The 26,406-nt window shown below is 32.2% G+C and overlaps 1 protein-coding gene across 1 annotated transcript; it reads left to right on the top strand.

Moving 5' to 3' along the window:
- The first annotated feature begins 2,093 nt into the window (after positions 1–2,093).
- On the top strand, positions 2,094–8,727 carry LOC131844712 (uncharacterized). The gene is made up of 9 exons (XM_059193658.1): positions 2,094–2,451; positions 2,792–2,938; positions 3,575–3,727; positions 4,399–4,561; positions 4,947–5,182; positions 5,947–6,064; positions 6,619–6,812; positions 7,776–7,905; positions 8,302–8,727. The coding sequence occupies exons 1-9, from the start codon at positions 2,320–2,322 to the stop codon at positions 8,682–8,684; spliced, it is 1,656 nt and encodes a 551-aa protein (XP_059049641.1). The 5' UTR covers positions 2,094–2,319; the 3' UTR covers positions 8,685–8,727.
- The last annotated feature ends 17,679 nt before the right edge of the window (positions 8,728–26,406 follow it).

Here is a 26,406-nt window from a genome sequence, read left to right as displayed (position 1 = left end):
TTGTGGATGTGAGAACATCAGTTTTATGTTAAGTTTGAATGTGAAGAGGCCTTGGGATGGTTAAAAATGCTCAACGTAAATGTATAGTGATAGTGTTGCTGTTTGTGGAGAATTGGAGATAAGTAAGTTTTCTGAATATCTGCAAGTTTCTAGTTAGGGTTGCCATCTATTTACTTATTACGTAATATTTTTACGTCTGGGGAGCGCGTTTAGTACTCTTCAGGGGGGCCCAGATGTTCAATTTACAGAATCTGGTCCATATATTTTTAAATATATGTAAAGTATGAGTAAGGTTTGGTGTAAAATGATTTCATATTAAAAATCTGGGGTTATTAGATTTATATCCTGGTTTTTTAATTTTATAGATAGCAACCCTATCTATAATGCATGTAATTTGTTTTCTTCAGAATTCATGGACAAATGTTTGTAGGTGATATAATTACTATATTGCCTTTAATGAAGTTAACAAATAACATGCACAATGTATAATCTATTTAATATTAGTACCCGTTTGACTTTAGAAAGTGATTTTATATACATTTATATATTTATACGTACATGTAAGGCGTCCATTAGACGATAGGTTTTACCAGCATTTGCTGACAGTTTGTGAAGTTTGAACAGGGTTGCCAGGTTTTATGCTTATTATTGTCTAAATAAAATGGCGATTATTTTCCTCATAAATATATTTTTTACCTGAATTGTCGAATTCGGAATACTGTGTATGGAATATAAAATACTGTTTATATTGGTTGGTTTAAATAAGTTGATGAGTGATTGTGTAATGGACGCTAAGCTAGAGCTAGTTAATAAAGCTTTCTAACGCCGAAAATAGGGTACATATGTTTTGTATAAAAAGATGTCAAGGTCATATGCATATTATATATTCAATGATAGTATGTAATATTGGAAACATGTGGCACTATAAGACATGGAACCTACATATAGTATGTAGGCATTGACATGGCCGTGTATATTTCTCTTCAAGTAAGAAGCGAAATCGCTTTGTGCCCGAGGGCACGTACTTGGCACGGCCCGTGCCGTATCTATGTTACAAATTATATTAACATAGTCGAGAAAGAAAAACCATGATTGCCCAATTGTTGCTATCTGACTAGTGTCATTCCTTTTGACACTGCTGACGCAATTTGATAATGTACTTGTATAACACAAACAACAATCGAATATATATATATATATATAGCATGTGACATCTTGACACTTGCAACATTCTGTTATATTTAAAAAACATATTATCTTGTCCACGATTTTAAGTAAAATATTTTACTTAGCATTAATGACATAATAATATAGTAATAATGTGCCTCAAACTTAAGAAAACAGAGTTGTCTTTATTTTATGCAAATATTTTTAATACATAATAATTAGCGTGTACCGTTTGTTTGATATTTTTATGGCAACCATACATATTATTATGTTTAATTATTACTTAAAAAGAAATAAATTTGTATAGTAAGAAATAAGTGTTTTTTATTATTTCCTTATAGCAGAATGGGGTAAAGAAAAGATAAACTTAATTCAGAATTAAATAGAACTCGTGTAAAAGTATTTGTATTCGACAATTGATAAAAGTATTGACGTCATTTTCTAAAATAAAATCAGTTATTCATATGTTATTATCATCATCATCTGCTTCTTCCTTATCCCATATATTATATAAATAAATAATTTATGAATAACTACTTAGATTTATTACTGCGTATAAATTATAACCCCATTTCCTCATTGAACCAAAAATTACTATTTGTATTATTATTAATAACTTATCTTATGATAAAGTCGTAATATCTAATCAGACTTGGCAAAAAAAATTGTTTAATGATATGATGCCAATTTTACTTAGAATATTATTTGCATATTATTCTGGAAGACATTAAATATCACAATATTTTATCGAAATTGTTTAAGCTTTCTTTCAAATTTAGGCAGAAAACATTGAATTAGTAGCAACATTCACTATCAGTCCGAAATGTCATCACGTATACTGTCGCTGTCAGTCAATGTCAGTAAATTGTCAGTCTATTACTACTACTGGTCTGTCAGTGTCCAAGGTATACCTATGTTCGCTTTGCTTGGTTGTGTTTTCGTATTTTATTTCTAATTTTTTATCTTCTTTGTTTTATGATTATACTAGCAAAATAATAGTAAATATATCAATATATTTATGTGGGTGCTAAACAAAACTGGTGTGCTTTACAATATATCTACTCATTGTTTAGATAACAATTGAATTCATAAAATATATATTTGTACCGTAATAGTATTTTGAAATGCTATTGTAGTAGCATTATTCCCGTGATGTCTAATTCGTCGAGTAATAAAAATCATAACAAGAAGTCGAATAGTAGCCGCGACCGTGATAGAAATAAATCTGTCGCTTCAGAGTCAGGAGGTTCGAGCCAATGTGACACACCGCCGCTAAATGACAAGGTAATAGAAATCTATCCATATACTTGCAACAAGTATTCGCTGACCAATTCACAAGTTTCTACAATTGATTATGAACATTTAAAAAAAAATTAGTGCTATACCTACGTACCAAAGGTTACTACCATCATATAGATAAATCCAACCATTTACTTGCAACAAGTATTCATTGACCAATTCACAAGCCTCTACAATTTATTAAGAACATTTAAAAAAAATGTGCTTTACCTACCTACCTACCTTCCAAAGGTTACTTATTGTCATCACATCCCTAAAGAAATGTATAAAATTACAAACTATATACTAAATGATTATATATTTTTTTCTGTTTGTATGTACTTAGGATGGAGGACCATCACAAGGCCGATTTGCAGGGGTTGGAGCCGAATCTATACTATGTATGGCAGAACAAGTGGGTGCTGAACTTAGTGCAGAAGCGGCTACGAATCTTGCTGAAGATGTTAGCTACAAATTACGCCAAACTATTAGTGTAAGTTATAGTTTATTTTTTTCATATCTTGATCGGCTCACCAAGGCTTTAGAAGATTTGTTGTGGTAATCAGTCGACGGGAGAGAACTCTATCTCCAGTGAGGAAACTGTCTCATTTTACATTACTGTTTTTTTTCTCATTACTGAATAAAATCCCATGCATGATGTCTTTTAAGCATTTTGTAATTCAAAGGGTCAGAAAAAAATATTATTCATATATTGTTTCCATAAATTATTAGTACAATAGATTTTTTATTTAAAACTATATTAAACCTGCCTATCAAATATAAATTTTGCAAAGTAGTATCAAATTTTAGTAGATTTCATTTTTCTTATTAAATAAATACAATCCCTTTAGTCCTTTATTATGTAGTTTACCATATTCAAAAGCATTTTTAAAATAGGTTAAGTAGTTTGAGTTTATTTATGAACAAAGATGACATACTGTGCTGACCCCAAACAATGGGAAAAACTCAAGCCAATGATGATCATGAACGAATAAAGTCTTTAGTTATTTTTAAAATAGATTTACATATTATTATTACATTCATATGCATTTATACACATTTCCTTTATGTGATGCCTAATGTTAATTTAGTATAGGCAGTTATTTTATTAGATGTTTTTTATTTGCAGACAATTGCTTTGCATAGTGAAATGATGAAGAAGTCCCGTGTTGACTGCTGGGATGTGAATGCAGCTTTAATGTTATCTGACACAAGCCCAGTTGTTGGTACATGTGCATCACAATATGCAACATTCGGAGACGAAAAATTATGTAGCCAAGTTGTAAGTTTAAAATTTTACACCTCAGGTATAGCTATTTTAGATAGTGCTTCACTTGTCGCCGCTGATATCGGTATGATTCATACACGAAATATACCTAGAAAACAGCTACTGCTGTTTTACCTTTTATCTATAAGTGTTTGTACTGTGTGAGGAATCGAATTTGTGACCATTGGAAGGCGGTGTGCTAAATAAGATCACTGAGACTAGGTTTAATAAAAATATAGCAATTAAAAGTTGATAAATTTTAAATGAAACCCAGAGAGAGCAGGGCTTCATTTAAAATTACTATTTTTTTTTTTTCTTGGGGATTTTGGGCTATTGCCAGGACCTGTAACACTACAACCTGATTAGATTTATTGTGCTCACTTTAACTTTGTCTCCTAGTTGATTAAAGGGAACACTCCCTCTAAGCTAATTTATATATAATAGTTTATATATTATTATTTTTTATTCCTTATGCTTAGATACTTGAGAAACAATCAGTAGTAAATAATTAAAAAAAAATATTAATAGAATAGTAAGTATATATTGCCAGAGTCTTAACATCTAGACAGATTCCACATTTAAAAAATTTCATACAGAAATTTGTATTGTACAGAGGTTGACAAACATTGGGTAACAAGGTAAGGCAGTAAGAGCATTTATAATAATATTGTATGGTTTTTTTTCAGGATAGTTTATTCAATGTCACAGAGTGTGGTTTAACCACACAGAGTTATGTATACGCAACATTACCCACAGTATCTGTTGAGTGGATAACAGATGATAAAAGTTTGAATAATAGCAATAATATAAGTGTTAACTTGCAGAATTATTACACAAAAGTTGCCAGAGGTAAGAATTCACACTATTCAGGTTTTTGTAGAATAAAATAATAATAATAATTTGTTTCGTGTTGTTGTATAATAAAATTATATAATTGTAACAAGGCGAAAAGTAACTGTATTTTTGTTAGTGTGCTGATATTCACATAAAATTAACTGAAGGAACTATGATGTAATTTTCACAGAATATGTTATTATGTAGTCAGTCAGTATTTTTTCAGTCTATTCTCATAAAGGAAACTTAAGATTTTTCTTTTAAATTAAAAATATGCTATCTAGTTGTGTTTTATATTAATTAATTAATATAAAAATAGCTGGCATTGTATTACTGTTTTATTTATTTTTGTCGCTTAATTATTGTCATCCTATAACAGTAGTAACTTATATAATTTCAGCAATATTGAACCTTAAAAATAAGCCAAAAGAGTTGGCAGTTGAAGATCTGACGACAAACACTCGCATAGGACCAATATTCCCCAACCTTTTCAACTTGGCCGTGCTGGTGTTGAATGACGACAATCTGAACGCGTTACATGTGCCAGCCAAGAAACCCTTGCAGTCAAACGTTTTAGATATGGTCGACGCTCTCTGTTCAAATCCCTGTAGTTTAGATACGAATATTCAACAACAGGTAAGTCTAGTCTTGATATAGTCGTTGTTTACTGTTTTATAATCTGTCTTAGACCACAACGGTAAAAATGTAAAAAAAAACTTAGAAAAACACTTACAAAAATAAAACATAGGCCAAAAGGAAGTCGCCACCAAAATAAAAAGACGATAAAGGTCGTTTGTTCAAACAGATCTGACCAACAACAAAAAATACTTAAGTGAAACAAAATTAATCCTAAATACTGTGGTAGATCCTGCTACTTTGCTTTAAATTGTGGTTGTATTAAAGCAGTTTAAGAATAAGAGTAGTTTATCGCTGCCAATGAAAATTACTATTCATTATTGCCTTGCCTTTATCCCAATATTTGGGGTCGGCGCAGTATGTCATTCTCTTCCACTGCTCTTTATCGGTCGTCATATGTGAACATACTCTTCTTTTATTCATATCATGTTTCACACAATCCATCCATCTTTTCTTAGGGCGTCCCCTCCCTTTACATATTATGCACTTATGATGAAAATTACTATTAGAAAATGAACATTAATTTCATTGTCTAGTCGCTTAGATCTTTTAATGTAGTATTTAGTAGTAGATAGCGTGATTTATTTGAATATTACATACTCGTACACCCGTGCGAAGCCGGTGGTGGTAGCTAGTATATTATAAATCTTCTTCATTTATAAACAAATAAGTTTAAATTAAGCTATATATATTATTTACGTATAATGATATATCATTACTACATTGACTTATATCTTCTCTAACATTTTTTTATTTCTTTTCAGTTCCAACGGCTCTTTCCAGTAATGGTATCAAATATACTAGGTAATGGTTCGCTTGCGGAGAAAATGGTCGCAATATTAACTAAAATTACTCGAACATGGCCATCATTTATAGCAATAGGTACATATTATTGTAACAATTTGTATTTAACCTTAATGTTTGTGTTAGATTGCTGATATATGTACATATAAGTTGGTCAGTCAACAGGTAATCCAAATGCGACAAATGTTTCGATGGTTTCCGGTTATCTCATTAGGTTGTTACGACTCGTCCTCTTTTGAGTTACGGAGGCCTAACGACTAACCGACTGTATATTGTCAGCCTTAGTGATGAAAAGTATGATACGAAAGTGGGAGGATGAACATATAAAATAATTACAAATCACTCATATTGAGTGCTGTTTGACAGTCGAATTAAAATGTGCTCGGTGGTAAAGCAGTTTAGCATACGGGATCGCGGATTCAATTCGCACAATCCAAACAAAATGAATATTTTTTATGATTATATTGGTGTGGGTGTTAGATAAATGTATTTAGGTATTTCTATAAGTACTGTTTTGTTTCAACAAGTTACAAGTTCTATTTTGTGAATTAATGTGTTTTGTTACAAAAATGTATATTATAGGTATAAAAACCAGTATATAATTAAAAAGTTATAATTATGTTCTTTTACAGGTAAAGGTATTCTGTTTGACTATTTATCACAAGGAACCAAAGAGCGATTGACTGCGCCTATGATCAAATGCGTGATGGCCTTAGGCCGGCGGGCGCTTATAGAATGCCTCGGTGATCATTTGGAGCATATAGATGACTGTATTCATGCGCCTAGGAGGAATCACTCGCAGGCTGATCTTAGGGAAAGTATACTAGTAAGTATTTATTGATTTGTCGATACTTGTAAATATTTTTATGTGACAAAAACTAATGACATGCATGACATAATATCGCAACCGTAATATATATATTCGACAGCGTATATATATAGTACGGTTGCGATATATATATATATGATAAAGGAATCGTGCACTCGCCTGCGTTTACAATTTAGACTGTCGCAGCACCAGTGAAGGATAATAAGATGAACATGAGGTCAGACCAGTTAGACCTTCGTGACAAATTTACTAACAATTTTTCACGATGGCTTCCAGATAGAACCGCGTGGGGGGTAACCCTGACACAGTACATTGCTAGTAATGGGATCTTCTGTCCACATTACTGTCAATTCAATTCCTCCCTGATGTGTGTATTATCCAGGTTTATTATTATTATTTTATTCCCAGAATAAATTTGCAATACCTATCGCCAGTAGTAATTAGTTCAGGTTGGGATAAAAGGGATTGTTAGTAACGTCGACAGTTAACCCTATTGCTAGAGGGGAAAGAGGATTGTTAGTAATGTGGACTGATGTTCTTATTGCTAGCAATGTACCATGTCAGGTTGACCTCCACACGGTTCCCCCTGGAAACCATCTTGATAAATCTTGGTGGATTTATCACAATGGGCTAACTGACCTGACCTCATGCTCATCTTATCATCCTCCACTGGTGCCCCGCCAACGTAAACTGTTAGCGCAGGCGGGTGCACTATTCCATTATCATCCATAAAAAAACCCTATTGCTAGCAATGTCTCCACGTGGTTCTCCCTGGAAACCATCGTGATGGGCTAACTGATCTGACCTCATCTTATTATCCTCCACTGGTGCCCCGCCAAAAAAGTAGCGTTAGCACTGCTGTTGGGAATGCCCCTGACTATTTAATTTAGGATAATATTGCGACGTTGGCCCAGCGGTTCGGTACATATATATTTTCATTACAACTTTCCTTTGTTCCAGGACGCTTCCACCTGCCTACTTAGATCTGAACCGACCACTTACCTCGAAGATTATGTTATGACTGATTACACTTTGTACGAGATGTTAGGTGATTCAATAATGCCACGGCGTACTTTGTTTCCGATTACAGGTATGTTCTACATATTATTGCATAGCATAAATGTAATATGTATGTATGTAACAAGCATTATTTTTGATTCTGCAACATCGATAAAGTCACCTAATAGATTTTCACATAATACCATGTACAGATAGAGATCATATTTATTATATATAAATAATTGTTGTATGTCTGAATACATAGTAGACACTTCTTTGACAATTTTAACGCGCATAGCCTATATTACATGTTGTAAAGACAACAAATGAATAACCCTTATATAACATTTGTTTAAAAGAGCAACACACAAGTGTAAGTCCGAATGAGTGGTAGAATAAAAAAAATGTGACTATTCAAAAGTGCTTCTATTAAGTTTATATGAATAAATATTATTTTTATTTCTATACCAATAATTAAATATTTCAGAAGTTACCACGAATGGCGAGACCGATGCAGAGAAAACATCAGATGAAGATCACTACACGATGTTATTCAGGCCACCGATGAGGCGGCCCAAATTGAGACTGATTCCTGTTAGTGTACATAATAACAGCATCCACAGAGACACTGTGTTCGAGGAAACAAGATACAATAGTAATAAGTGTATTAGAATAAAAATAAAGAATTGTAGATCAATCGAATTGCCAAAACGTGTTGGTCGGACGTTCACTGATAGGACTCAACTCAATAACACTTTTGTGTCCGGTCGGGTTGCAGGCGCGGTGGCGGCCAGTGGTTTGTTAAACAGATTCCGATATAGATTAAAGAAAAACAATGCAGTTCCAATATTTGGATCGATGATGTTATAATTTGTATCATAGCTTTAAGTGAAATATAAATTATTTTTTATAATGTGGTTTTTTTCTCAACTAATTCCTAAATATAATAGGCTTGTAATTTTCATAGATCTTTCCATACCGTCGTGCGGGGAACAGAGGGGCGGTATTTTGTTTAGGAGCTGGCGAGTGAATGCAATAGCTTCATATATACATAGAATTTATATAAAACATTCTTCTCAAAAGTTGTTTAAAAAATTTATTCTTAGCTTATTTCTTATTGCAAAATACATAGAACCTGTAAAATACCTGAAACACTATTACACAACATATATATACTATACTAATATCTCGGAACAATTCATACAGCGCCATCTAGTCCCGAGCTAAACAGAATTTGCGAATATGGGTACTAGACAACTGATACTGGAGTGATATAATACATAATATAATACTTTTTCGTAAATACATACGTAAAGTACATAGTATATATTATATCGATATAAACAATCACACTCATGATTACAAATGTTTGGACTGTGCGAGGAATCAAACATGCGACCATTGGAAGTAAGGCGGTGTGCTAAACCGCTAGACCTCCGAGGCAAGCAGGTATTATACTATTTTTTATTAAAAATTATTCCTCTATCTACATCAATACACTCCATTGATAAATAAGTAAATAAAAAAGTAATAAATAATAATAATAATTGTTTATAATCATTATGATCGGTTCAGTTAGTTGTAAGATTAGTTATCTTGTGCTTAAGGCTGCAAAGATATGAGTTTATGCCTGCGAATAAAGAAACACTGCTGAAGTCTCATAATTTCTAACATGTTTAGCAAGGTCAGTGATAGAATAAATAACTAACCTAAATCAGCCAAAAATCACTAGCAGACATATTCCAAAATTGTTACGAAATCTACAGAGAGCGTAAAGTTGGGAGTTTGCTAACGTGACCATTTATTCTTTGACGCAAAACGGGACATAAGTTTATATAGGTCAATTAACAGATTGTCAATAGAAATAATCGTTTTTTAAAGTTATTCATTCAGAAAGAGTTATTATAAAAGTTACGAATTCAAATATATTATATAGTGAAACAATATTTTTAGTTATATTTATATCGGAGGGACAAATAAGCTTTATTAAAATATTTTGTGTAGTTATATTTATACTATCTTTATTTAAATAGGTGGTAAAGATTTTAAATAAAAATAAAACTATTGGCGCGTTTTTTTTATATTCATCTTAAATAATAAAATCAAATCCGACAGGCTTGACTACCGTTTCCGAATACTGGACAGTTTCTTGACCCAGGGTTTTGTTCGGAGACACCGGGTCTCATAATTATAAAAAGGGACAGTCCCATTTAAAACGGCACTGCCTGGTCACGTTAGAGTTAGCCCAAAATAATAGTGGAAGGATGTTTACAAATGAATGTGGCGCGGCCGGCGCCAAGCGCCACCTGAGGCGACGTCGCGACGCCGTCTACGTCACATGCGTATCGCTATTGTCAATGTATCGCACGTTTACGATTCGGCTATTACCGTAAAGTATGTGTTGTATAATTAATGTTTTCTAAATAACGCTGTGCTAGGCGGAGTGTTTACGAAAGAATGCGGCGCCGGCGCCACTGCCAGTTCACCTGGGGCGACGTCGCGACGCCATTGGACGCTGTTACACGGACGCGTAATGTGAATATCATTAGTTGTTCCTAGAAATTGCAATAAGCAATTCCGTTTAACGATTGTGTGTGAAATTATCCGGATGTATTTGTCAGGTAGCTACCAGAGTGATTACTAACTTTTGGATTAATAATTGTATTTTTATTATAATTATTCGAATATCAGATTACGTGATATCAACCGTCACAGATGAGAAGTGATAAAGTAGCAAATAAGAAGATGTAATGTAAATACCTATTTTTATAATTATTATGACTTTGGCGAATGTAGGTATATATTGTGTATTATATTATATATTTTGTATATATACATAAGTATGACATATTTTGAAAAATATTTAAATTTTAATAAAAATAAAATATTCACTATGTATTAGGTGTGCGACATGGTATACTTACTATTTATAACCCTCGGCATTGTTTGTTTTTTTAGTCAAATATGTCCATCCGCTGTCTTCACGCCATATATTTTATAAATGATAGGAAGTCTGTCTGTTTAAAAATTGGTAGTTGATTCATTCAGTAAGATACGAGGTATATCTGTCTATGGACTACGTTGCAGTGAAACGGTACCGTGTGATGCAAGTCCTGTACAGTTCAGATCTTATCAACTACTTACCAACTTTTGGACTTCATAAACTTTTTGGAACGGTGCCTGGTGTCTTGGGCCAAATGGCTCCAGTTTTATTATTTGTATATAAAAAAACCACTTACAACTTGATACATATAATATCAGTAAGTAATCGCAGGTAGTCAGAAATAGATTCTTGTTGTTATGCACATTTTTATTCATAATAAATGTTAGTAATATAATGGGAACTATTGACTCTATTAATATTGTAGCATGTCAGTTGACCTCCACGCGGCTAGTTTGGAAGCTATTGCGGTTAATTCCTGGTGAATTTCTTGACTTCGTCCATATCCTATCATTTACATTGGTGGCCCGCCAGAGTATACCGTTAGCGCAGGCGAATGTACCATTTTATTGTCATCCATCCAAATAGATGTTAGAAATTTAATCCGTTCGGTGAATTCGGTGTGACAAGATTTGTATCTATATTGCTAATTCTCCGTCTTCCTCTGATTATCCATCTCAATTCATGTGTCAGATTAAATTTCGCATGGGCTATTTTAATATAGATAGATCTCATTACAATTGAAATTGTTAGTTTAGGGATGTATTATCTAATATTAATAAATAATCGATTATATATTACATAGACTATTATTTTTCTTCAATTCCGGTCTTTAAGATTTGTCTGATGTTTTTTATTATTCTAAATAAACTATTAATCGATTTTTTTCTAAACACGAATATTAATGTGATTATATAGTCAATATGATCAAGTGGTTTTTTAAAATAAATCTGCAATTTTAAGGGAGTCAAAAATTAGGGTTGTAAGAAAATAATCGATTTTTTTACACACAATGGCAAATCCTTATTAAATCTAAAAAAGTGGGTTTATTAATTGATACAAATATTCTACTCTATGTAAGGACGCTGTACAGTTTTGGGAGCACTTAGCGATATAACCGGTACTTATACCTATTAGGTCGGTACGTGGGTTTCACTAAATACGAGTTCAAATGTAATAACTCATGCTAATATGACAAATTGAATATTTATGACTGACAAAATGTTTTTATTTGTATTTAAAAAACTTAACACCTCATGATTTAAGATGATACTGTGTTCTTGCAAATTTTGGGGCGTGGGTTTTGACCCTCTATTGTCAGGGCGAGTGAGCGTACAGAGACCATTCAGGGTTGTCAATTATACAACATTTAGCGTCGTAAGAAGAAATAAAAAAATATAAAAAATCTTATCGACATGAGCTGAATTCGGTTTTCTATCACCGACCGATTTTCGTAGTCGAAATCTCTTATTTGTATGACAATAATCGTACAGTTGACATCCTTGAGACCATTCTTCTTATTTTAAGATATGATCTATGCTCGCATGACATGTTATAAAATAGTTTTTATATGAATCTTTATATCTGCTTTTTCAAGCATTGCATTTTGCAATTATTCCGTGGTTAAGTGCTAAGCAATTATTTGCTCAATGAGTAGGTACACATATCAATGTACATTTTTTAAAATGAATAATAATGGCATTGTGGACCGGACCCGCCTGTGCCTACAGTAATCGCAGAAGATGATAGAGAGGACAGAGTCGAATATCTTAATGTTATCACCAGAAATCGTGAAGACACGATCTGAAACGGTAACCTAACAATAGGACCTATTTCACATTGCTGACAATTGTTTACCTCTTACTTTCATGTCATAGACCGTATAAGGTATGTATATATCTTTATTATCTCTCTAATAAAGTCTTTGATATGAAAGTTTTTAAAATGAAGTAGGTACATATCTAAGTATAAAATTAACACAGGATGACTGCCAGCCGATTGATTCACCATCGGCGGCCAATCGCAACCGCTGACGCTATAAATATGAAATTTGGTCAATAGGTTCAGATATTTATAACTTATTCTTACCCACGACTTTCACTGCATGAATCATTACTTTTTACCGAATTTCAAAGACTTTAGGACAACTCCTAAAGTGCTTGAAATTAGGTAATACCTAACCCTTTTCTAAAAAAAAAACATTCATATTCAATACTTTATTTGTATGTTTTTGATTACAAATAAAATTTTTAAAATTAAATATTTAACACACAAACATACATTTACAGTTTAAAAAAATAATCGAAAAAAATAAACACGCAGATTTTTTATTTTTAAATGATATTGAGGGTTTATTCCGGAGAAAATGCCACTCCTATCTTTGTCGTATTTTTTTATATTCTTGTTGATATTAAAACTTTCATGAATATAATGAGTGACGGTATAATAGGATAATAAAACATAAGATACAATCATTTGTAACTTGAATATAGGTGCAAAAATAATATTACATACTGAGGTTGATATTGGAAAAAGTATTCTGCGTGGGAACCTCAGTACTTCAGGTACCTACAAAGCAAGCTGCTAAAATAGCTCATCTATTTTAGCTACGATGCAGCTTGCTTTGTAAGCTGTATTTTGGTCTAAGGGCAGTGAAATTACAGACATTTTAGAAGACCAGAATGGTAACGCCCATGAGGGCGTTATATGATAATGCGAGAGATATTCACATAGGCGCCAGTTACACTTACCAACAATTGTGCCGTCCGCTTGTTTGTAATTTCAATTGTATAAAAAATAGTCATTATCAAAGTTAATCCAAGTAGGTACCTATACATAGATTGCCTTTGGCATCAACGTACTTCTTACCGGGGGAAGGAGGGATTCAATTTATGATTTCATTTGTCAATATTCTGTATATCTTTTTAAAAAATCATCATTGTAAATATCATAAACACCGAATATAGAGTACGATCCAGTAAAGAGCATTATCCATATATCACGTAATGTCTTCAGCATACTTTATATCTGTCCACCCCCTTGCTTATCACCAAGGGGTACCGTGGCATGGTTATGGCAAGGTAAGGTGGCAAGGTTTTGAAATGAAATACCAAAAAATACGAATTTTATTTTTTATAAATTGTATTATATAATTTCGTATTTTTTGATACTTTCTCACTATCCACAAGCAACAAACGATCCTTTTTCAGATTAGAGCGAAACAAACCATTAGGTAATTTGTTAAAACCATGATTAGCAGTATTTCCAAAGAATCGATGTTAAAGATGAGAAGCATTAGATTAAATATTTTATGTTTTATTTTACTGTATCCGTCATTCTTGTTTTTTTCAAAGTATTCTAATACTGCTTTACAGCTTCACAGGACGATCACCTTATCTTATGAATATAAAGCGACTTCTCCTGACTCGTAAGGAAGGCCTTTCTCAATAGATAAATAGACAACTTAAATTAAAAATTAAGTAGGTATCTACTTACATCATTTCTGATGTATATGTATATAAATAGGATCGTTTGTCTTTAGGTCTATATAATGTAATTGAGCGTATGCCATTTTCGAAGCTACAAGGTTTCATTGAGTAGTTGCGTGGGTACATTCTTGTTTTTTACAACACTTGTGCAATGATTGAGTTTCGTAGTGATTTTAACAAGACTAAGTAAGTAATATTTCACAAGTTCTTTATTTTCTTTATTCATAAAGAACACTTTCGGCCACTTATGCAAGTTATATTTGTTTATCTTCGTCCCTCCCGTCCACTTTGCCTAGATGCTTCAAAAGAACTGGCAAGAAAGTTAATGAAATTTAAATCTAAAAAAGACGAAATTGTCAGTCTTCTTTCCACCTTTTCACTTTGGATTTTTATGAAATTTGCCTTTCAGAAGAACTTGAGAGAACAGTGACTAGATTAGGTACATTCTAATTTTAATTAACTCCTTTCTGACTAATACAATGCAGCATATTTCGCGGTGTTCATTATTGTACGCTTTTACAATCATGCGTCACTCTAGCTACGAGTACATACCACAAACCATTTAATACGGTTCCCTCAGACAGACATACTCATATTGAAGTTCGACTTTATGCATGATACCGCCAACCGACCGCAGTCTTAATAAAATTTAGTTTATTTCATACAACTATAACATAGCAAAAAACTTACAGTTCATTCCATATAAATGCGAAAGTTTGTGAGTATGGATGGATGTTTGTTACTCTTTCACACGAAAACTACTAAACCAATTTTGATGAAACTTTACAGTAATATAGCTCATATATCAGAATATACGTAGCTTATAATTTAAGTAGATATTAGGTAAATTGTCAAGAAAGAGAACATCACAAAGTGGCCAATCGGTCGGTGTTTTATAGGATACACTTTGATGCAGACGCATGATCTAATCTTGCTTTTTATATCACCAAACTACACGTTGAAATTCCAAATATTCGTACTCAGCAGTTCGCGTCATAACTTTTAATACGTACTGGCAAAGAATAAAACACACACTTTTCGTATTCCCGGTAAAATACAACCTCGGACTTTTCAAGCATTATATTTGAATGGTGAATAGATTTCTTTTGGACAAGCGTGCTACATTGTAGATCTCGCCAATGTTTTCTACCAGATCAGGTAAGACAGACTAATTTAGAATAGTTAAAAATTTGTGAAGTTTGTGAGTGTGGATGGATGCTTGTAATTCTTTTAAGCAAAAACTACTAAATAGGTATAAATGAAACTTTACAATAATACATATATAACTATATGTATATATAGCTTTAAATACTCTTTTCACTTTATAATATGTATATGATGTTGTGGAGAAAAATATATATTTTTTTTTCTTCTCGGCCTTCGCGGGTAATTTTGATATATACGGGCCTAAGCCAAGTACATAGCAATGTTATATTTTGAGGTTAATATACTATAAATATCGGATTAATCTGTTTGTAAAAAATTTCTGACAATGCGCTTTCTTTAGTTGGCAGTATATATTAGTAGGCAAGTTATTGTTATTATTATATCTTATACTTACATCAGAATAACACATAAGGTAAATTTTAGTTGGGTGAAACCGCGGCCATAGCTATTACGAAATAATTGAATGGTTCCCTCTGAAGGTATCGGTCCGAAGGCGAGACGTTATTCAGATGGTGAAGTGATGATATTTTGCGGTCAGAGTAAAAATAGAGAAAGCGCCGTGCGAACGTTCACTCGTCCAATACAATCATTCATATCCGTGGGGTTTATTTGTACTTACGTTGGTTGAATTGATGGCACTCATTCTATATATACATTATATGAAATGCACGCTTTTATAAATACACCATTCGTTTAGTGGTTTTCTGTACCCGTGCCGGAATTTTGTGTTGTGTTCAAATAAAGGTAAAGTTATATAGATAACTAGTTATACCCGGTGAATTGTCTACACAATTTCTACGCTTTTTGGATTATATTTTAATACAGACATAGACAGCGTATGTTCGTCTTCATAATAGCATATATCTTTATATTAAATTTTTTTGAAGTCCTTTCAATTCAGTTGATTTGCACCCGTCAAATATAAAACAAACAGTACATATTTATCATCTTTTGAAATATCCATATAAACACCTTACTTATTATATATACCTACTGAGTCCAAGTGAAATGTTCTCGTAAAGCCAAACCGTACCAGTTGAAGACAAATCACGAGTAGCTCTATTATCAAATGATATAAAGACAATCCACTGATATCGTCATAAAAGTTACGATACGTACACAAAAGTATACGAAGTACTGAAGAAGACCTACTGGGCTCTAAAAAATGTCTACCTGACGGGTATATTCTGTTACGACCATGACTCATTTCCGGTAAATTCGCCACGATGGACTCACTGCATGATGACAGCATGAGCATGAACTCAGGTTGAGTTCATGCTCATGCTGTTATCCTCCACTGTTTACTCGTCAGCGTATGCCGTCAGCGCTAAACCCACCAGACTGCTACAAGTTTTGACTGTTTGTCCGTGCGAGTTGTAATTGGCTAATCAAATATATCTTAATATTCTAAATTTGTATTTAAGCTTATAATTCTGCTCTTGTACAATTTAATTATATATTTTCTTGACAATACTTCAAGTAAATGTCCATTCTCCGTGTATTTTTTTATATTATTATTTACCGATATAGATAAATATAAGAAATTACAATTATAATTACAGACGTTTTGTGTGCGTTAGTCTCAGAAACGCCTTCTTAACTGGTTTGTTTGAGGTTATTCCTAATACTCATTGTGGCTTGGATTAAAACAAACACAAAATTTTAAGTGAAGTCACTTAAAATTTTGTGTTTTATTTAATCCAATTATTGTATACAAATATATAGACTATTGTAGTAAGCACGGTGTCGTCGGCTTATGTAACCTCGTGATAAAATATAAGTACCTAAAATACCTATTTATATACAAGCGTTTCAGTGAATGTTTGCTCACCTGCGGTTATACAACTTTGTACAGGTGAATCTTGTTCCCAATACTTGTTACTACATTTTAACTAACAGGAAATGTAAAATTGACAATATTCTAAAGTTAATTGTCGGGTTGCAAGTAAGGAATGCACAATTTGGAACCTCAATAGGATTCACTTTATCTTATACTTTTAGTACACATTATTAATATATTAAAACAGTTCAACGGTTTATATACTTACCATAAAATTGTTTATGTTACAACCCATTTAACTATAATATATTAATAATTTAGCACAATTTATCCCAAGGGTTAAAATATTCTATTACTAGCGATCTGCCCTGACTTTGCACGTGTAGTATACATATAAACCTTCGTCTATAATTACTATGTTGATAAATGAAAACTTCATGAAAATCGTAGTTCAGTAGAGTTGTTCCTGAAATTATCGTGAAGATACAGACAGACGCGATAGAAGAGTTTTTTTTAATAATATATGTATATATATTTCGGAATAGTCTGCAATATATCTTAATTAATATTATTAATAGATAGATTAGAATGTTAATTGTTTATAATTAAGATTAACAAAAAAGCTATTTACACTATCATAAATGTACACGCAAATGAAGTCTATTATATGTATATACTATTGTATAATAAATTTTAGCTTTTAATAGTTTAATATATTAAGAATTTGGTGGAAAATATTAATTGCCAGTTGCCATAAAATGTTAATCCATCCAATTATCATTACAATTAATGGAATAAATATTTTAAGTAATTAATATTCATCACCACTAATACCCAAAACATATAAAAACTATTTCAGTTCACCTATAATTGCGAACTTGTATCGTGGCAGAATTACTCGCTGGACGTTCTTATTTCAAATTATTCTAATGCTACTGGATATCAGACTATATCCCTATTTACTATACATCCTATTTCCCTGCCTGATGTATATGACATTACACTAAGGTCACAGCAAGTGGTTCGATAGTCGGCTTATATATCGTGTTCTTAATTTAAATAAACTTAAACTCTTAAATAAATAAATAACTGAATATAAATAAATAACCTTGTTAATTGTAACAGCGCTATCTAGTCGCACCATAAACAGAGCTGGTGTTATGGGTACTAGACAGCTGATGTAAATATTTAGATTTTATTTTTGTAAATAAATTCATAACATACATTGAAATCACCGAAACCGATACAAACAATCATATTCATGAATACAAATCTTTTGCACTATGCTAGGAATCGAACACGCGACCATCGGAGTAAAGCTGTGTGCTAAACTACTGGACCACCGAGGCCATCAATCTTTTATATATAGAGTTATAGTAGAGTATATAATGTATCGATCGCTCATACGGTTGGTTGTTGCATCCTGAATATTTTCCTATGATAGCTGGTAACACTAATAGCGAAGTAAGTGGGACGCTTCTGGAGGCGCCGGCGTCCCACGTGGCAGACGGAGCTCGGCGCCGGCTGCATACGAAATATAGGTAATAGACAGTAAAATATCATCGCCACAATAAACTCGATGTAACTACGTTGTATGTGCTCGTACATGCCAGTGTATAGTACAGAGGTTCTCAAACTTAGCGCATCTTCTATGCTAATTACCTATTAGTTATGACTAAAATCGGGATATTACGTCGATAGTTAGGAGATGTGTTATATAAGGTTATTTAGGAAGGCCGTACCAAGACGGATTCTGTAGCTTTACATCAAATTATAGTACTCCTCAACTACGAATGGGTGCTAATAACATTGTGAGTTCTGTATCACAATCAAACTCAATTCTTTAGGGGGATGGGATTGTTAGTAATGTGGACTAATAACCCCATTGGTAGCAGTGTACCATGTCAGGTTGACCTCCGCTGCTCCCCGATAAATTCATGGTGAATTTACCACGATAGGCAAACTGGCCTTACCTGAACTCCACTAGTGCCCAGCCAGTGTATACCGTTAGCGCAGGCGGGTGCACCATTCCGTTAATGCTAACAAAACAAGGCGGTTCTTATGGATGCCCATAAGAACACAATTTTATATTTGTTACATTACCTATTTATTTATGTATTAAAACTTCGATGTGCAAATACACTAATAAAAGTGCTCATGGCAGACTTAAAACCTAGAGACATTTTCACGCAGTCAATATAGGGCAAACAGAGAGATTCATGTGGGCGGTGCATTATCAAATTATAAACTACTAGCTACTCGCCCCGGCTTCGCCCGGATGTACATGTGTTATATATATAAACCTTCCTCAAGAATCACTGAATTTATTAAAAAAAACCGCTTCAAAATCCGTGGCGTAGTTTTAAAGATACATACATAGGGACAGACAGCGACAGCGACTTTATTTTATACTATGTAATGATGATATAAAACAATTATTATGTATGTCCCTTTGGGAAACTATTACTTAGTATTTAGTATAACCTGTAGAGCAGTTTGGCAGAATATCGGTGCCATTTGCACGGCGTTCGAGCGTTTCAAATTGACAGTTGTTGATATTTCGCGATATGAATAAGACGGAATGATAATATTCAAATGTCTGATAATACAACTGTTCCGTCAGTGAAGCCAGGAAACTGGATGGAATTAGAGCAATCGCATATCTGCCCATTCCGTACTATTCTGTAGAATATGCAAGAATGATATTTCCGAACCGATACGATATTGAAACCATTAAGAAAAGATATTATTCCTTCTTAATAGGCCGGTAACGCACTTGCAACAATTGCATTCCCCTGGTGCTGCGGGTGCTCATAGGCGGTAATCACTTACCGTCAGGTGGGATCAGCAAGCAGGAGTGCCGCCAGCCACAGGGGTTATAAAAGAACAGTATGCAAAACTATAAAATATACATATGGTTAAAAAGTAAAGAGAGCTTGGTTTTTTATTGAATGTTAATGGAATGGCACACCTGCCATAACTAACAGTATACGTTGACGGGGCTCCGGTGTAAGATGATACGATGAGCATGAAGAAAGGTTGGTTTGTTTTTGTACCCAACTTACCTGGAATTAACCAGGATTTCAAGGGAGACTACGTGGAGGTTGAACTGACAGGCTAGCAATAGGGTCAATAGTCCCCATTATTAATAACACTTCCATTGCTAATTTCGGCTTTAGTCTGGTCTAATGTGTAACCTACGATGTAGATCGATTTTATTCGATTTTCTGAATCAGATAATATATGATTACTTTTAGACCAACCTTTTACTCGTATATAAAGAGTTCTCATCAAAATGGGATTTTAAGTATATAATAAAACGAGATTAAAAGTGTTTGTTTACCGTTCGTAAGTCAAAATCAAATCAAAGGCCAAAAATACAAAATGCTACAGGAAGTTTGTTGAACTAGGTACTTTAAGTGAAATTTAGCATCCAAATTCGTTATATCAACATGCATAAATGCATACAAACGAGTAGTATTTCTAAAATGATATTTCTATATAACATCGATATAATTTGTTTACATAATATTTAATATAGATATAATCTATCTGTTGTAAATTAGAATAGATATATCAAGTACACCATAGAGATGTTTCTTTATTCATTACACTGCTTTATTAATTTCAACCTTAACAGTATTATGTATTTCAGCTTTACACAAAATTTTAACAGTGAAAATAAGTTTCCATTACTTTTTATAAATAAGGGCATTATACGAAACCATACTGAAATATTTACCGTGTTTATTTCAAAATAGTTAAACGCGTAAATTTTTAATTTCACGTTATATACTAGCATGTATTATGTACTCGGATAGTTGCTGAATCTTTCACGGGTTTGTCTGATCCACAAGCAGTCTGTGCCGGGCGGGCCAAGCGAGTCCACTAATCTTGATCTATCTGTAGCAATAGCAATTATTTAGTTAGCTAATACTGTGACATTTGCTATCAAATCTTAGCAGTTACATATATATGTTTGTAGTGCGTGGGATGTGCCAGCCATGAAGTTTAGTGACATCTTAATGGAGTTCCTTGATTGTTTAACACAAGTTGATCTTCATTTGTTTCTTTAAAGAAGGTACGTTTTGAGTTTATACAGGATACAATAGAGTCGTTATACAGGTCTTTTTGTTTGTACGGTTACTTGTTTTAACGCAAAGGATTTTGATAAGGGATTTGTTGATCTTTGTATATATAACATGTCTTAATATAAACTAAACTGTAATATTATAAAGATAAGATTTTATTTTGATTGTAGTGGATGAACTGAAATCTGATTTGCAAAAGTCTATAACATGTTGTATTGTATTGTATAAATAAAATTTACTCCAAAAATAGTTTATTCTAAAAATGGTGACAATCAGGTACCACATTCATCCACGTTAAAAAATTATGCATATTACATATTTTTAATGTATAATATATTTATTATTTACGGCAGTTTGTTAATTTATAAAACATGATGCACTCTTAATATATACTATATTTTGTACAGTACCTATCTTATATATTCATTCATAAACTTAAGAGCAACGCTCTTGTTGGTGGAGCTCTTTCCACTTTCTACGATCTTCCATCACACTCTTTAAGCCTTGATACGACACGACTCCAATTTTGTCTTTAATTTGTTTGATGTAACTGTGCCTTGGTCTTCCTCTCCCCCTCTTTCCCTCAATAATTAGTTTCAAAAATTCATCGTACCGTATCAAGTGCTCACACATTTTTCCTCTTCTACTTTCTATACCATTCAATATCTGCCTTTTTTCTTTCACCCTGTACAATACTTCTTCATTTCTTACTTTATCTTTCCAGTTAATTCTTTCCATCCTTCTTCAGCACCACATTTCGAAAGTTTCCAGTTTGACCTATTCTTTTTGAGTTAATGTCCACGTTTCACATGCATACAAAGCTATACTCCAGATATAGTTCTTAATATCTTATATCTATCTTATATAGCTTATTATGAATTATTCGGATGCTTTACTTATTAACTCGTGTTACTGTGATTATTCACCAATTTAACCAAATAGGTAACTATTTTTTTTATTGTATATGCGAACCCATTACGGACAAAAAGGTCTATGCATATGTGTGTATAAAACAAAAAAGAAGAATCAAACTTCACGTTTATATTATTAAATAAAATCTGCACATGTTATGTTCTGTGATTCATTAGTTACAAAAATAATAAGTAGTTACCTACTTTGAAGTTTGCATATGCCATTTACTGGCTTCACTTTTCCCGATCGTACTCTTGTTTTAAAGCACAACTAAAATGAAATAGTGATTAGATTAGATCTAGAGCATAGATATGCTCTACACTATTTCATTTTAGTTGTGGTTATTTTACTGAGATCTCTCAGTAAAATAGCAGGTTTGAAGACGACCCTGTTGATTACTGGGTAGTAGATAGGTATATTTTGTTTCTGTAATAAACTGAATGTGAGAATATTACGATGGTATATTTTGAGAGTGCATTATAAATATAACGACATGCCAAACATTGTTTTCAATCCTGTACAGTAGTGTGGTGTACATATGTATATTTATATAATACTACAAATTTTGACGGATTCTGTAGTCTAGCGGTCGAGGGTTCGATTCCCCGCACGGTGCAAACATTTATGCTAATGAGTATGATTGTTTGCATTAGTCTGGGTGTCTTTCAATATATATTATGTATGGATTATTGGATTTACAAAAAAAAATGAGTCTAAGTATATCTTCTTATCTTATATATAAAATTCTCGTGTCACAATGTTAGTTACCATAATCCTCCCAAACGGCTTGATCGATTTTTATAAAATTTTATTTCAGTAGGTCTAAGAATAGGCTACTATCTATTTTTCATACCCCTAAGTGATAAGGGTTGTCCACTCCTAACTTTTTTTTTGGCAAAATATTTTATTTATATTTTTTATTATGTATCATTAAAAAATACATACAACCCTAAATTTTCACCCTTCTATCACTAACCCTTATTTTTTATAGCGTTATTAATTTATATGGCAAAACAACGTTTACCGGGACAGCTAGTATATATATAAAATTGGCATAAAATGTTACTTAGCATATCCCTCCGAAACGGCTTGACTGATTCTTATGAAATTGTACATGCACATTCAGTACACCTGAGAATCAGCTACCACCTATTTTTCGTACCCCTAAGTGACAAGGGTTGTCCTCTTTTTTTATTTTTTTATAATGTAGCATTAAAAATACATACAATACATACACTCCTAAATTTTCATCCTTTTATCATTAACCCCTATTTTTTAATAACTACTTTTATTTATATGTAAAAATAACGTTTGCTGGTCAGCTAGTATATACATATATCGTTTATTTCACATTTTCCACGTTTATGCACAAATTTTCATTGCAGGTCCGCTCGCGGTTGAAGCGTGATGTTATATGTATATCTTTAGCGATAATTGGATAGTCCACTTAACGAATAAGATAATATTACTTACAAATACAAAAAATCTAAATCTTTTTAACAGTACCGGAGATTACCCCCTACATCGAAACTCATAAACTTTACCTATTTATAATATCAGTATGGATATAATTAAAATCTCTGCAAGTTATCGTACATAGTAAAACAAATAAATCTCAAAACAAGTAGACAATGGGGTATAATAAATACAGGACAGTCATGTTTACTCGGTTTGTTTGACGTTAATTTATTGGGGCATTTTTCTTTGTGCGATGCAGAATTTACTTAGATATTTATCCTTTTGACCTTCGTTGTCGTCTTGTTCTTCGTTGATATTATATATCCTAATATTTTAATCTTAAAATAATTATTGGGATATAAAATATCAACATTATTATTTATACAAATTAATGTATTCTATATTCTATGAGTGTTCTTCTTCCACTGGTCCCTATGGTCCGTCATGTACAAGCTAATCTGTGAAAAATGATATGTATAAAAATGCACATGAATATTCAAACAGTAACTAAATGGAATCTCTGCAATGAACTATAGTGGCGGGCTTACTTCACTTAAGCGGGCCTGCTTTCTAGGATGCTACTGCTACGTGCGATACTATTAATCACAGATAATATAATATTCTATTAATTTATACAATCTATAAATTGCTTGCAAATATGCGATACTTAAAACAAGACAATTCAGTTTTTTTTAAGTGACTTGGACTTGGTATATTAAGCAAGGGATATAATAGTTTTACAGTTTAAATCTTAGTACAATATTTTCAATCATCATAAGTATTTCGATATCGAATTTGAATTTGGAATTACAAACAATTGAGTGCAAAAGTTATGAGATGAATGCATTTTATTGGCCAGCATTATCCATAGAGTAATTAGTACTACATTTTATAACTATCGGCTGCATCCTCATGAAAACTGAACTGAAATTTAGGTAGCAAACTGCAATTGTTGTAAAAATAGTTAGATTCTCACATGTTTGTTTTAATATGTCGAAATTTTTATATATTCAATTAGTTAAAATACGCCGGTCTTAAAATAATTGGTATTAGAGTTTATTTAAAAATATATTAATTCCTAGTGACGCATTCCTAATAAAAAAATATTTTATATTACGCCCCATATTTGAACTTAGAATAGTAAACAGTTAATTGATTAGACGAACATATTTTACTGGCCAGTACTGCGGAGCACAAAATAAATCTCCCTCATTGTGAAAATATTCTAGATAAGGTTATTCCATATTTGAAATTCCCGATATACATAAAATAAAATGCATTTTAATTTATTGTAATCAAGATGGGCACGTGAGGTCGTGGATCGAAATAAGTAACATGAATTCTAATTTTGCCTACAACATGTCGCCATACAGGCGCGTCTATCAACTGGCTGCATAAACTAACTCTATTTGTCTTATCTGTCAAAGTTATATTACAATTTACAAGCACTATTGCTAGTAATATAATATAGGTGCAGATCATATAATAGTGGTTACATTTTGATCACTGCTTTTAATTAATGATTCGACTATGATCACATTTTTACAAACTACCAGATATTCTTTATCTAAAGAAAAAAAGAGAAAACTCTATATAAAGGTAGATATTTATTTGGAACAATGATGTTAATCTAAAAATACCATAGCGTCAATTTGGAAGTTACTTATATTTAGCTACAATAATATTGTAAAAACAATTTAATAAATATTTTTTTTGTTATAATATTTCATAACACATACTCGTACAAGCATACAAACAAAATACACACAAAACACAGAGAACAAAAACAAAATATTTAATGTCAGTTCGAATCTGCCCTATCTCTTATTACAAGCACCAAAACAAAGCAACAAAGTAGTATTGAAATGTATATGAAATCAATGGTATCAGGATGCTACTTACACTATTTTATCATGGAGCTGATGATTATTAGTTTTCATCGTTATTTTGCTCATTAGCTGATGGACCGGTTATAAAACCACTTGTCCCCTGCAATCGCTAGTCATATTTCAATTGTACCTCACGATCTAAACACACTTGCAACTTTTACTTTAACTTGAGCGATTTATTTGCAGTAGCGACATTTAATTACATTTATTGGACTAATATACGTAGATACATTTAGACGAAAATAAAAAATAGTAAAATTCTATCTATATTTTATTATTACGACATGTACAGTATAATGAAATTATTATTAATATCGATTGATGATGATATTATTAATTATTAATGATCAATTAATATATTTAATATAATAATTAATGAAGATTTTCTTTTATATAGTGCTAATTCACATTTCGTAATAATTATAGTATAGAAAAAAGAATAATTAATAAATGAACGTATTAATAATATCATAAAATAGTGTCTCGCACTACAATAACATTGTAAAATTACAAGGTTATTCATACAAATATAGATAGTAGTAAAATGTCGCACGTTATGCTAACATTACATAATAATGAATAGAAGGCTATTTTTTTATTGTTATTATTCTATTATATGGTATATTGCATCTGTGGCATAATAATAGACTATGATTATTGTTATGTCTCCTGTAATTTTACTACCTTGAGACATAGATAACCACGCAGAGGATGTTTATAATGTCGAGGTACAATAAAAACATCACAGATCTTTTACTTTTAATTTGTAAATACATATATGTTAGAGAGTATACTTATAATTTAAGTGTTTTTTTATAATAAATATAATTAACAAGGGTTCAAGTTTTACTTTATTAATTAATCTG

This window comes from Achroia grisella, unplaced genomic scaffold, assembly GCF_030625045.1.
Source record: "Achroia grisella isolate CSIRO2021 unplaced genomic scaffold, CSIRO_AGI_Agris_v1 utg4116, whole genome shotgun sequence".
Taxonomy (NCBI): Eukaryota; Metazoa; Arthropoda; class Insecta; order Lepidoptera; family Pyralidae; genus Achroia; species Achroia grisella.
Note: the sequence above shows the minus strand (reverse complement) of the source record. Positions and strands in the feature narration are given on the sequence as shown.